This window comes from Copadichromis virginalis, linkage group LG1 (genome assembly GCF_057382275.1).
Source record: "Copadichromis virginalis isolate Kocher_CV1m ecotype Utaka linkage group LG1, C_Virginalis_male_GT1.1, whole genome shotgun sequence".
NCBI classification, from domain to species: domain Eukaryota; kingdom Metazoa; phylum Chordata; class Actinopteri; order Cichliformes; family Cichlidae; genus Copadichromis; species Copadichromis virginalis.
In genome coordinates, this window is record NC_140618.1 from 2,625,963 (window position 1) to 2,638,300 (window position 12,338).

At 41.7% G+C, this 12,338-nt stretch overlaps 2 protein-coding genes across 3 annotated transcripts; both read left to right on the forward strand.

Moving 5' to 3' along the window:
• Positions 1–334: 334 nt before the first annotated feature.
• il17a/f2 (interleukin 17a/f2) lies at positions 335–2,981 on the forward strand. Its single transcript, XM_085452870.1, has 3 exons — positions 335–388; positions 2,218–2,372; positions 2,480–2,981. Exons 1-3 carry the CDS (start codon positions 353–355, stop codon positions 2,712–2,714), a joined length of 426 nt encoding a protein of 141 aa, XP_085308996.1. The 5' UTR covers positions 335–352; the 3' UTR covers positions 2,715–2,981.
• A 3,298-nt stretch (positions 2,982–6,279) lies between these two features.
• On the forward strand, positions 6,280–12,022 carry LOC146718097 (membrane progestin receptor beta-like). 2 transcript variants are annotated; one of them, XM_085454066.1, is made up of 6 exons: positions 6,280–6,338; positions 8,380–8,681; positions 8,767–8,879; positions 9,013–9,169; positions 11,064–11,279; positions 11,438–12,022. In XM_085454066.1, the coding sequence occupies exons 2-6, from the start codon at positions 8,397–8,399 to the stop codon at positions 11,747–11,749; spliced, it is 1,083 nt and encodes a 360-aa protein (XP_085310192.1). In that variant the 5' UTR covers positions 6,280–6,338; positions 8,380–8,396; the 3' UTR covers positions 11,750–12,022. The 2 variants fall into 2 exon arrangements, with proteins under 2 accessions (XP_085310192.1, XP_085309425.1); XM_085453299.1 differs by having other exon boundaries at positions 6,300–6,338; positions 8,327–8,681.
• The last annotated feature ends 316 nt before the right edge of the window (positions 12,023–12,338 follow it).

Consider the following 12,338-nt stretch of genomic DNA (forward strand, 5'->3'; position numbering starts at 1 on the left):
AAATAAAAAAAGTAGAATCTGTTGTCATTAAAACAAATTCTGTTCTTTAAATTAATGCGACCAAACCTGCCACACTGAAAATAAAATTCAGCTTCTGCTGTTTTACACGTTTTTCCTGTTTTTCTGTCACAGATGTTATCAGTGCAGCAAACGTGTTCTTTTCATCTGACAGACCGCCTGTCAGGCTTTCATCGTGTGATTCAGATGGTCTGCAGAGATAACAGGAATCTCCCGTTTTGTTTCTTGAGCTGTTATCATCTCAGAGATCAGGCGTGATCACATCTGATCAGCATAAATTGTGCTGATCTGAGAGCAGTCGCACACAGACGCTGGACAGGACCAGAGCAACATCATGAAGCTGCTGAGGCACGGCGTCTACACTCTGCTGGTGAGCATCGGCTTTGTTCACTCTGATCATCTGTTTACTGCGACTGAAAGATGAAAAGCCAGATTATATTAGTCTGCTGGAAATTACATGCAAGAAATTACTCACGGCTGATAGTCGCAAAGGTTAGATTGGGGATGACTGGTGAGAAGTTCCAGCGCAAAGCAAATTTAGCAGTTTGACTGTGAAATTGATCAGACTGGAAGAACCAGCAGCGGCTGAAAGGTTTTACTGGGTTCATTTAATGGATGGACATGAAAAGTGTCGCAAACAGAAACTAGTTCCAAGCAGTCTTTTAGAGATGTCGTTAGCTGGCCTAGAAGAGTCAGGTGTGCAGCGCAGGTGTCAAGCTTTCCAGAACTGGACCCAGCGCGGGTCTTTAGGCAGGTGAGTAAATTTAAGCTGGTCAGAAAACGCTTTTAATAAAGTAATGTTTTACTTCACGTTTCCAGATAATCTCCTGTACGGCTCACCGGGTTTATAATAATTATAATCTGTGTGGCTAACATAATATTTAATCAACTATAACAGTTTTTGGTATTTTTACCTAATAGTTACACAGTCATGACGCGTAATAGTTCATCCCGTCCTAAAACTCTCCGTGAAATCGTCCTCCTGCAGACACTCTGTGTTTATTTATATTTAAAACTGAGTTTTGTGTCGGCTGCTGCTGTTTAATGGACTATCATGTCTTTTTTTGTGCTTATCATGGTTCTTATTCGACCCTGTAGATTTGAAATTTAAACCCTGTTAAAACAGCGTTTAGAGTGATGAAGTTTGTCGTTGCTTAAATTGTCATCATCTCACTAAAAAGTATAATAAAATAACCTTTAACGAACGGTTATAGACTCTCAGCAGCGCGCTCAGGTTAACAGATGCTGATGGAGGCTCGAAGCATGTCAGGTTTGGGATTTGATTTCCAGCTTTTTCTGAAGAGTCCACAGAATCTCCTTTAAAACAGTCCAACCCAGCATTTCCATCCAGCTTCAGGGTGACGCTCCTCTGGGCAACACCATGGATTAAATCCGGATAGACTTAATTAAAAAGAGCTTGTTTGTGTTGATAGTACATCTATAATTGTTGTTCTCACATTTTCACTCTGGATTTGAACTTTGTTCTCTGTGTGAGTCTATCGGTCTGTCTCATCACTGCCGAGCAGTTTTGGTCCACTCTCGGTAACAGCGTTGCTTCAGTTCATCGAGGTTTGCACCATTCGTTCATGCACAGCTCTCTGGACTCTGCACCACTGCAGCAGCTTGATTCTTTTCTTTTTCAGCCATGCATCTTCATGGAGCTCTTGGGTTTGAGCTCAGGGTGAATTTGCTGGTATGTCTGCTCCTGGGGAGATTGTGGCATTGAGTGTGTTAACATATACACCTGTATATAGAAGTGGTCCCTCGGGTCATTAATCGGTTAATGAAGGGCATTTGATTGGCTGATACTTACCCTCCGCTTCACGTGGAAGCAGTGAGAGAGGACTGTCTTTTTCACACGTATGGACTTTGAGGAATAAACGCTCTAACAGTCTTTAAAAGGCAGAGTTTAAAACTGTGAAACAAATAATTCTAGTTTTAGTATTTTAAGCTTCTAGTACAGACTAAAAACTTACTGAGAAACTTGCACAGATGAGCTTCACTAAGAGTTTCTAAGAGGTTCGTACTCTTCATACTAGATTAAAAGTTGAAACCACTGAACGATGTTTCAAACAGGCTGAGGATGCTCAGAAAGCTCTGGAATACATATATGTATGCAGAAAAAATGTAAAAATGGTTGAAATAGTTGCATTTAGTAAAACCCAAGATTGTAACTTGTTGGTAATCTTGTATATTCAGGTATGTTGCAGTGCATTGTGGGTCGCTCACTCCGAGGTTGAAACTGAATCTGCAGCTGAATGTGACACCATGCTGACGTTCTCCTCTGAGATCACCAGCTTGACTGAAGGAAACGGGGACATCCACAGCAGATCTCTGTCTCCGTGGAACTGGACGTGAGTAAACTCATGAATGAATTTGTGAATAAATGACTGAATGAGTAAAAACAGAAGCAACTCTGATAAATGTCTAATTTCACTTGTTGCTGTGTTTGTTGACTCAGGCCAAACACGGACAGAAACCGAATCCCCAGGACGCTCTGGGAGGCCGAGTGCAGTACCAGCTTTTGTTCCAGTCCCATCCCAGGACAGAAGGACCAACACAACCTGAACTCAGTCCCCGTCTACCAGGACATTCTGGTCCTGACCTCACACAATGGCCGGCGCTGCTACAAAGCATCGTTCCGCTCTGTGGCGGTCGGCTGCACCTGTGTTCGAGCCGAGACCGATCAGAAGTGAAGCCCAGGAAACAGAAATGTTTCGAAATAAAAGGAGCTAAAAAATAAGTTAATTGAAACCTGGTCATTTCATTCTTGCTGTTGTATTTATTTAAAAACTGCACAGTGCGTGTTAACATCAGATGTGCCAGATTTGAATCAGCTCTTCATTTTTATCTATAATCTCTGTGCAGGTAACATAAAAAACACACAAACAAATAAAAACTACGTGGAGTAAAAAATGATGACAAGTCTGGTTTGCTTGAGATCAGCTTTCATTGTATGTGCAGCGTCGATCTGAGAAGTGCCAAAATAGTTACTCCCCTTTACTGACCTCACATTTTACTCACATTTGGTTCGCCTATCAGGCCCCTCGCTGTCTACTCTAGCAGCAGCTCTAACACCAATCCCCCTAATAAATCAACTGAAAGTATTGGGGAAAGTCTATATAAAACTTTATACATAAAACTGCCATGTTTTTTAAATGATCGAAGCTTAAGAGATTGCCTTTATCGATTTTTTTCCCGGAAATGGCCTGATGTGCTTGGATTTGTGTAAATTAAATTTTAAATTGTTGTTGAAATTTTCAGTCATACTGTTACACCCGAGCCCAAAGTGAGTCAAAGTTAACTGAACTTGTTTACAGCGTCATTAGTTGTTTCATAAACATCACACTGTAACGTCGGGTTGTGTTTAGTGGTTGAGAGGAAGGGGCAAAACACTTAGCAGGATAGTCGAAAGAATACACACTCACGCTGGCTTTGGGAATTCCACAGCATGTTCTTTAATACACGTTCCCTTCGTCAACCATATAAGCCCGGTTGAACGGCTGCAGCTTAACAAACAGAGTAGTGGCGCATACGGATGACAACATTAACCCTCGACTTGGGTTGTCTTAAAGAGACACCACACCATTGTGACTGTTACAACACGGATGATCTGATATCGTCGTGTTGGTGTTGTTCCCAGATCATCATGAAAATGTTGTTCCAGGTTCAACATTGCATGTGACCAATCACATTGTTGTGACGTTATTCTTTTGCGCGCCAAGCCATACGTGCATTTATGAAATTCCAATGTTGCAAGGACAATATCAGTTCTGCTTACCGTTTATTAAAGGGTTAGGGTTAGGGTTGGGGTTAGGGTCAGGGTCCGTTGATCGGCGGACAGAGGCGGTTTCTCGCAGCTTAAGTACAGTTTTTTGTTTTACGGCGTTTTTTTCCCGAAGTCGCAAAAGTATGACGTCACAACATTCTGATTGGTCACTTGCAATGTTGATCCTGGAACAACATTTAGTATGATGATCTGGGAACAACACCAACACGACGATATCAGATCGTGCGTTACAACACACTGTTCAATAATTAGTCAAATTAATGATTTTGAAGTCACTCTTGAACCTGAGTCAGTGCCTCTGTAAGACATAAGAATGTGTGATTTTGAGCGTGTCATTGTGTGAAGACTACTGCATCATCTGCGTACATTGGAATATTAATATTTAGATACATGTTAATATGAAGTGCAAAGAAAAGTAGTCCGAGCAAAGAGCCTTGTGGAATCCCTGCAGAGTGAATATATGCACATTGCGTTCTCTGTGATAGAGAAATCCACAGAACAGCTTCAGTTCAGATAAAACTCGGTGTTTGATTGTGTGAAATGCTGTTTTCAAGTCTGGGTTTGGATGATTACTCGTTTTTGTTCAAGCACAAAATAACATTTTAATGTATTTTGTACAGTGAAAGACATGACTTCATTTGACAGTAACATTACAGGAACAGTCTTGATCTCTGAATGATGGCGTGTGAATATAACCAAACAAATCAAACACAAAACAAATTAAACATGTAGTTGTGGACTTGCAGTTCTCTCACCATCCACCAGTGGGCGTAGCAGAACTGCTTTTCTCCTCTTTTTAAAACATAATTCTTCTACAAAGCTTGTTACCTTTTACAGTTTTGTTTTGGCCAACATTCTTAAATATTTTATCATCTTACATTTTTATTGTTTTAGAAGAGAATAAAATAGAATAGAATAGTTTTCATTTAGAATTTGGAAATATACCGGTAACTAAAATAACAAGAGAAAAACAAAACTTGAAGTTTACAGTTTTGCTTTGCTTTGTCTCTTTATTTTTTTTTTTGTTGAATTAGTCTCCAAATTTACCATCATGTGCACTGGACGAATTAGAAAAGTTCCTAATCTTTCCTTTTATTAATCTGACGTATTTAGAGAATAAATGTGACGTTACTGTGTAGAGGATTTGGTGGTGTATTGGCATGCACGCTGCAGCGAAGTGTGCATTACTGCTGAGTCTCATGATGTCTGAAATCCTCTGCAGAGAAAAACTTGTTCAGACTGAAATCAGCTCTAATTAGCTGAAAACAAGAACACATTGTGGAGTGTGTGTGTGTGTGTGTGTGTGTGTGTGTGTGTGTGTGTGTGTGTGTGTGTGTGTGTGTGTGATTTGAACACTGACAGCAGGCCCAAAGACCCGAACAGAAAACAATAGAGGTGAGTAGAAAATAAGTTGTGGAGCGTAGCAGCGAGCAGCTCACATCCAGGAGACGCTCAGGTAGGTTTGATTTCCTTCTTGTCTTTCAGATTCTGTGACCTCTGACCTTTGTACAGAGATGATTGAAGCTTAAGTGTTTCCAAAGAAAAAAGGCATTTGAAGCATCTTTAAGCCAAAGTTTGTTGAAGCTGAACAAGCTCCAATCAACGCTGTTGGACTGCTTTTAACTCAATCTATTTGCCACCTATCTGTACATTTATTTCCCTCTCATGCACAGCGGGGTAAAATAAGTACTGAATACCAATACCAATACCAATTCTCAAAGTAAATAAATTTTTAAGCTGCTATTGATGTGAAACAATGCAGTACACAGATGCAAAGAATTCAAACTTTCTAATGGTGTATTAATTAGAAAAACATAGGGAAAAAGTATTGAACACGTTTACTGAAATGTATTTAATACTTCGTGCAAAAGCCTGTATTGGTGATGACAGCTTCAAAACAACTCCTGCACAGAGAAACTAGTCTCACGCATTGCTCAGGTGTGATTTTGGTCCATTGTTCCACACAAACAGTCTTCAAATCCTGAAGGTTCTGTCGACCCCGTTATGAACTTTAGATCTCTCCATAGGTTTTCATTTGGATTCAGGTCAGCTGATTGGCTGGTTCATTCTAACAGGTTTATTTTCTTTCTCTGAAAGCAGCTGAGAGAATCCTTGGCTGTGGGATCATCGTCCTGCTGAAACGTCCACCCTCGTTTCATCTTCATCATCCTGGCAGATGGCAGCAGATTTTTATCCTGAATGTCTCTGTACATCTTTCCATTCATCCTTCCTTCATTTATATGAAGTACCGTATTTACTGCACTATAAGGCGCACTTAAAATCCTTCAATTTTCTCAAAAATCAACAGTGCACCTTATAATCCGGTGCACCTTATGTATGAACTGGTTGTGCTTATTGACCTCAAACTGATTTTATGTGCTACACGGCGCTCAAAAATCTGTCAAAAAATGATTTAGTGCGACTTTGGTAAGCTACGAAGCTGCTAAGCTTGATGGATTGTTGGAGCATTACGGTACTGTAGTCAGGAGCCTCGCGGAGTAATCGGGGTCCAAAACTCCGTCCACTTCAGGTACCAAAGTCAAACGAACACTGAGAGTTAAAAACGGTCTAAATTCTTTCTTCTTTAATAAAATGATCAGTGTTGCTGCTTTACCAGGTGTAACAATTAAGTTTAACATCCAGGCATCCATAAAAACAGGATTTATTAAATGTAACGGAGTTAGTTAGGAGTTAGCAGGAAGTTAGCTCGCTAGCTTCCACCTAAACTTGATATAGCATGTTCTGACTGAGAGATTTCTGAAACAATTCAAACGTACAGCTCTGCTATCACTTCCAACATAAATGAAAACAGAAAACTAAACAGCAGTGGTGTTTGTAGGGTTACTGAAGTTGGGCTAGCTGGTATATAATGATGTGCTACGTGATTGCTAGCGACACAGCTATGTTAGCATAACATAAACGCAGTGAAGCTGGAGGATGAACGCTAATTTTTTTCCACCTGATAAAAATTAACATGAGGGTTCCCGATGGTTAGGGACAAATGCCAAACTTCAGTCAGGAGAACAACTGAGATAATCCATCCACAATACGAGGTTAGTCATTAATATACTGCAACAACATGGGAATAGAGCAGCTGTGAGAGAATTCAACATTAATGAATCAATGTTACGGAAGTGGAGGAAGCAAGAAGAATGAGTTTAATAAAGTTTGACTTAGTTTTGTTTGGATTAATGTGCTTTGTGCTCCAAAAAATATATTATGCTGAAAAACAGCCCTGCGCCACAATGTTTCCACTTCCAGACTTGACTGTTGGTGTTTTTGGGGTGATATGCTGTGCTTATTGTTCTCCAAACATGGTGTTTTGATGTATTTTGGCATCCAAAGAGTTCCATTTCGGTCTCAGCTAATCAGACTATATTCTCCCTCTGTTTCACAGGCTTGTCTAAATGTTGTTCAGCAACCCTTAAACGCTCTTCAACACGCTTTTTCTTTAGCAATGGACTCTTGCATGGTGAACGTCCATACAGGCCATGGTAGTTAAGTGCATAACTTGTTTTCTTTGAAACAACTGAACTTGTTGATTCCAGGTCTTTCTGTAGCTCTCCACAAGTGCCAAGTATCCAATGCCATCAGTATGTTTTACAAAAATACGGTTGTGAAAGTGTTGAGAGAGCTCACTGGGTTTATCCATCACGAGATGTTTACTTGTGTGACACCTAGGTGATGAGACACCATTTTTATAGACCATCAGTTGGGACTGAACCAGCTGATATTAATTTGCAGTAATTACTGATTTTCTGAAGCTGATGCCATTTCCATGCCTTTTTGAACCTCCTTTTCTTCATGTGTTCAATACTTTTTCCCTGGGCGATCGTGGCTCAAGAGTTGGGAGTTCGCCTTGTAATTGGAAGGTTGCCGGTTCGAGCCCCGGCTTGGACAGTCTCGGTCGTTGTGTCCTTGGGCACTTCACCCGTTGCCTACTGGTGGCGCCAGTGTCCGGCAGCCTCGCCTCTGTCAGTGCGCCCCAGGGCGGCTGTGGCTACAATGTAGCTGCCATCACCAATGGGTGGACGACTGGATATGTAAAGCGCTTTGGGGTCCTTAGGGACTAGTAAAGCGCTTTACAAATACAGGCCATTTTGCATTATTACACATAAATTAGTTTATGGACATCTGTGGTTTGATTTATTTGTATGTGTGCATTGGATGGGTTGTTACCTACAGCTGGTGTGAATTTCATGTTAACATCACCTTTAGAAATGTATTTATTTAGAAAATTAGAGTTTTAAAATAAATTACTTCAGAGCATTTTACTGGTATATTCATGGTAGAAATTTGTTTGATAAAGTACAAATATTTGACATTTTAATAACAAATATCTCTGCTGAATTACAGTCATTTCCCAGCATTAAACTTTTATTTTACATTTTATAATCTGGAATTCCCAACAGATAAAAGCATAACAAGGATATAAGCTTTACAGCTAATACTCTCAGCTTTTTGGCTTCCAAATAAATTTATAATTTAATTTACTGAAGTGTGATTTTCATTTTGTAGGGGTAATCAAATCAAACAGAACAGAATCTTCTTATCATTTCCTCCTCATCCAGCTGGGTCATCTCCCATCATGCCTCAGGTGTCGTTTGCCCATCCCTCGCTCTGTCTTAACTTCCTCCCTCTACTGCACCGCCTCCTCCCATCCAACCCCCCTACCGTCCGAGACGTGGATGTTCCCCCTCTGTTTCGGGAGCGCTTCATCCTGACGGGGTACCGTCCCACGGGCATGTCGTGGCGGTGTTACGCCCTCAGCCTGTTCCAGATCCACAATGAGACGCTGAATGTGTGGAGCCACCTGCTGGCTGCCGCCTTCGTGGTGCTCAGGTTCATGGTGTTCGCCATCATGCAAGGAGGGGTAGGATATTTACAGATGCTCTGATCTTCTGCTGCATGATGACATTCTGTTTGACTTCCTGTTGTCTGACCTTTGACCTATTAAGGGAATCCTGGGTTTCCGACTGCAGGGTCCTGAAGGTGAAGGTTTTTCTGTGGATGCCTCCTCTCTACCTCTGGTCCTCTATGTTCTTTCTGCAGTCACATACCTCAGCTGCAGGTGAGTGATTCATTCTTTAGTCACCAACGATAACAAAGTCTTCCTATATATTTGATTTGGGAATGATGTTTGAAGTTTAATGTAAACATTTTAAATATTGCAGCTTTAACTAACATCGTGTTACCTCCTGCAGTGCTGCCGCTCACCTGCTGCAGTCCCACTCAGAGCAGGCGCATTACTCACTATTCTTCCTGGACTATGTGGGCGTGGCCGTCTATCAGTATGGCTGCGCTCTGGCTCTCTGCCTGTACAGCTCCAACACTGCCTGGAGACAAAGCATGCTGGGACAGGTTTGTTTACAGATATTGAACTATGGTAATATTTGATGGCTGATTGTTGGACGTCTGCAATGTTGGTTGATTTTTTGGACGGCCTGGTAGTTTTCTGGTAAGGTAGTGGAAATTTAGTCTTGACTGACTGACTGGATGGAGGCAGGAGGTTGGACAGTTGGATGTTACATGTTGGATAGTCTGACAGTGTTATGTTTGGGTATTTTCACTGAATGATAGATGGCTGGATTCTGTGATGGTTGGGTGGTTGCGTGAGTGTCTGCTGTTTTGATGTGTTTCTCCATGCTGGCTCTGGTTCTCCAGTACCTGCCCATGAGGGCAGAGGCTCATTTCCACATGCATCATCCAGCAGTGATCCATCAGTGGCAATCAGCAGGCTGGCATTTAAGACCAGCTCACCCTTTGTCTCATTGCCAGTCCGTCAGCTACGGCTGTAACTTGGCTCTTCCATCTCTTGTTATTTGCCTCGTTGAATTCTAACTGCTGTTTCCTTGTGTGTCCAGTTTGTTTTTTGCCGTTCCTGGAACTAAACTCCGCTGCAGCTTTCTTTACTTGTCACTTTCTTCAACCGTTAACAAGACAATTTGAAGATTTTTGCACAACTTTCGGAGCCAACTGGAAACTTTCATGGACTGAATATACTTATAACTCACTTCTCTCTTCTGCTATAGGTCTCTTGCCTTTTGAAGCCTCTCTAGGGTACCAACCCCCTCTTTTTCTACAGATGGAGCCTGATCTTGCGGTGCCCTCAGTTTGCTCCAGTCCACTGTGCCCGTCTGCTAGTAACTGCTAGTCTATTGTCCCTTGAGTCTGCTTTCATGTCCACTTCCACATATCAGCCTTTCACCCCCTGACAGTTAGATGACTGTATTGTATATGGATAGTTGGATGGTTTGATAGTATAACCATTGGATGTTTGGATACTGTGATTGTTGGACAGTTGGATTGTTGTATTTTGGATAGATGGATTGTAGGACAGTGTAATACCTTAATGGTCTGAAAGCTGGATGTTTGGATATTGATATGGTTGTATTTTTGGGGAGCAGGCTGACTGGCTAGTTGGATACATGGACTGCAAGATGGTGTGATGGTCAAACAGTTAGACGAGTTGATACTAGGTAGTTGGATGTTGAATACTGGTATGTTTGTATGGTTGGAGAACTTGATGGTTGGATAGTTGGGTAGTTAGAATTTTAATAGTGTGAAAGTTGCACAGTTTAGTGATTCGATGTTGGATGACTGGATGGTTGGATAGTTTAATAAATGGAGTCCTGGACGGTTTAATGGTTGGGAATTTGGTTCATTTGATTGTTGGATGTTGCATTATTGAATCACTGGATATTGTTATGGCTGTATATCCAGTGATGCAACTGGATATACCTCCCAACTGGAGCTAGGAGGTTGAATAGTTTGACTCATGGACTGTTAAATAGTGTGATGAGTGGACAGTTTAGTGACTGGGTGTTGGATGACTGGATGGTTTGTAAATGATATTGGTAAACAATTTGATAATTGGATATTGGATTGTTGGACGGGTATAGCTGTATGGTTGGAGATCTGGGTGGTTGGACAGTTTAATGATTGGATGTTGGACAGCTGAATACTGTGACTGTTGGATATTGGAAAGTGGGGTGATTAGATGACTGAATAGTGTGAATGTTGGACTGATGAACCCAGTGCAGGCTGGACAGGTTTGTTCATGGATGGACAATTTGGATGTTTTGTAGTTGGCTTATTTAATGGTTTGATGATTACTTTGTGGACAGTTGGATTTCTTATTGCAATGATGCCTGGATGTTCAGATGGAAGGGAAAACATGGTTAGAAAGGTTTGTGTTTGAGTCTTCCGTCCCATCGGTATGTTCAGATGTCCTGATCAGGTTTTTGGATTTCAGGTCTTCCTCCCAGCAGCTGCCCTCCTTGCGTGGCTCTCGTGCACCGCCTGCTGCTATGCAAAACTTCGTTTCCGCCGTCCATACCCCCTTCACAGGAAGCTCTGCCAGCTGATCCCAATGGGTGTGGCCTACCTAGTGGACATCAGCCCTGTTGCCCACCGTCTTGCCACCCACAGCTGGACAGGCAGCCCTGCACTACCATTGCACTTCTTGCAGGTAGTTCCTTTTACTTATTTCTTTAGTCATGGATTTATTAGACCTAACAGTTATATTTATTACTAGTTAGTAATTTTGGGTAAAATTATTGCACAAATTGTTCTTATTTGTATATTTTTGTGCTACTGTCAAAAAGCTTTCTGTCATTTTTCCACCAGGTGGTGCTGTTTATGCTGTCCGCCTTCTTCTTCTCTTGCCCCGTTCCTGAGCGCTTCTACCCCGGCCACTTTGACATCGTCGGCCACGGACACCAGCTCTTCCACATCTTGCTGTCACTCTGCACACTGGCCCAGCAGGAAGCGCTGTTCCACGACTTCCTATGGCGGCGGCCGGCGATGGTCAGAGAGTTTGGAGAGGAGCGCCTCCTGCTGGCTTGCGCCTCCTTTCCCTGCCTGACGTTGTGTTGCGCCTTGACAGCCCTCGCCATGAGGAGGCAGGCTCAGGCACAGCTGATGAAAGAGCAACGATAGAAGAGGAAAAAGTTTGTGTACAGGAAGTCTCTTCTTCTTCTGAGGGACTGACTCTGCAGTGGAAGCATTTCTTTACTTTTGTTGGTTTGGGTTGTTTGTTAGCATCAGATGATAGTGATGCAGACCATCATATTCCTACACCGAACTTCTGGTTCTTCTGGTTTCTCTTTTTTACATTTTACTAAACAACGACTAAAATCAAGTGACCATTTAACATTATGGGACCAGTTTTTAATTTCTGTTTGCATATTCAATAAAGTAATATTGTCTATAGTTTGTACGTTTATCTGTTAGCTGAACACTGTTGCCTCACTGAGCTCCAGGTTGGGGCCTTGATTGAAAATAAATCTAAAACCTGTATTTAATAAGATAAGATAACCTTTATTAGTCCCACATGTGGGAAATTTGTTTTGTTACAGCAGAAAGTAATAATAATAATGGATTGCATTTATGTAGCACTTTTCGGGACCCCTCAAAGCGCTTTACAATTCCACTATTCATTCAAGACGAACTCCCAAATCTTGAGCCACGATCGCCCTCCAAAGTGGACAGTGCAAAGTTATATAGCAAAAATTAGAAACACTGGAAT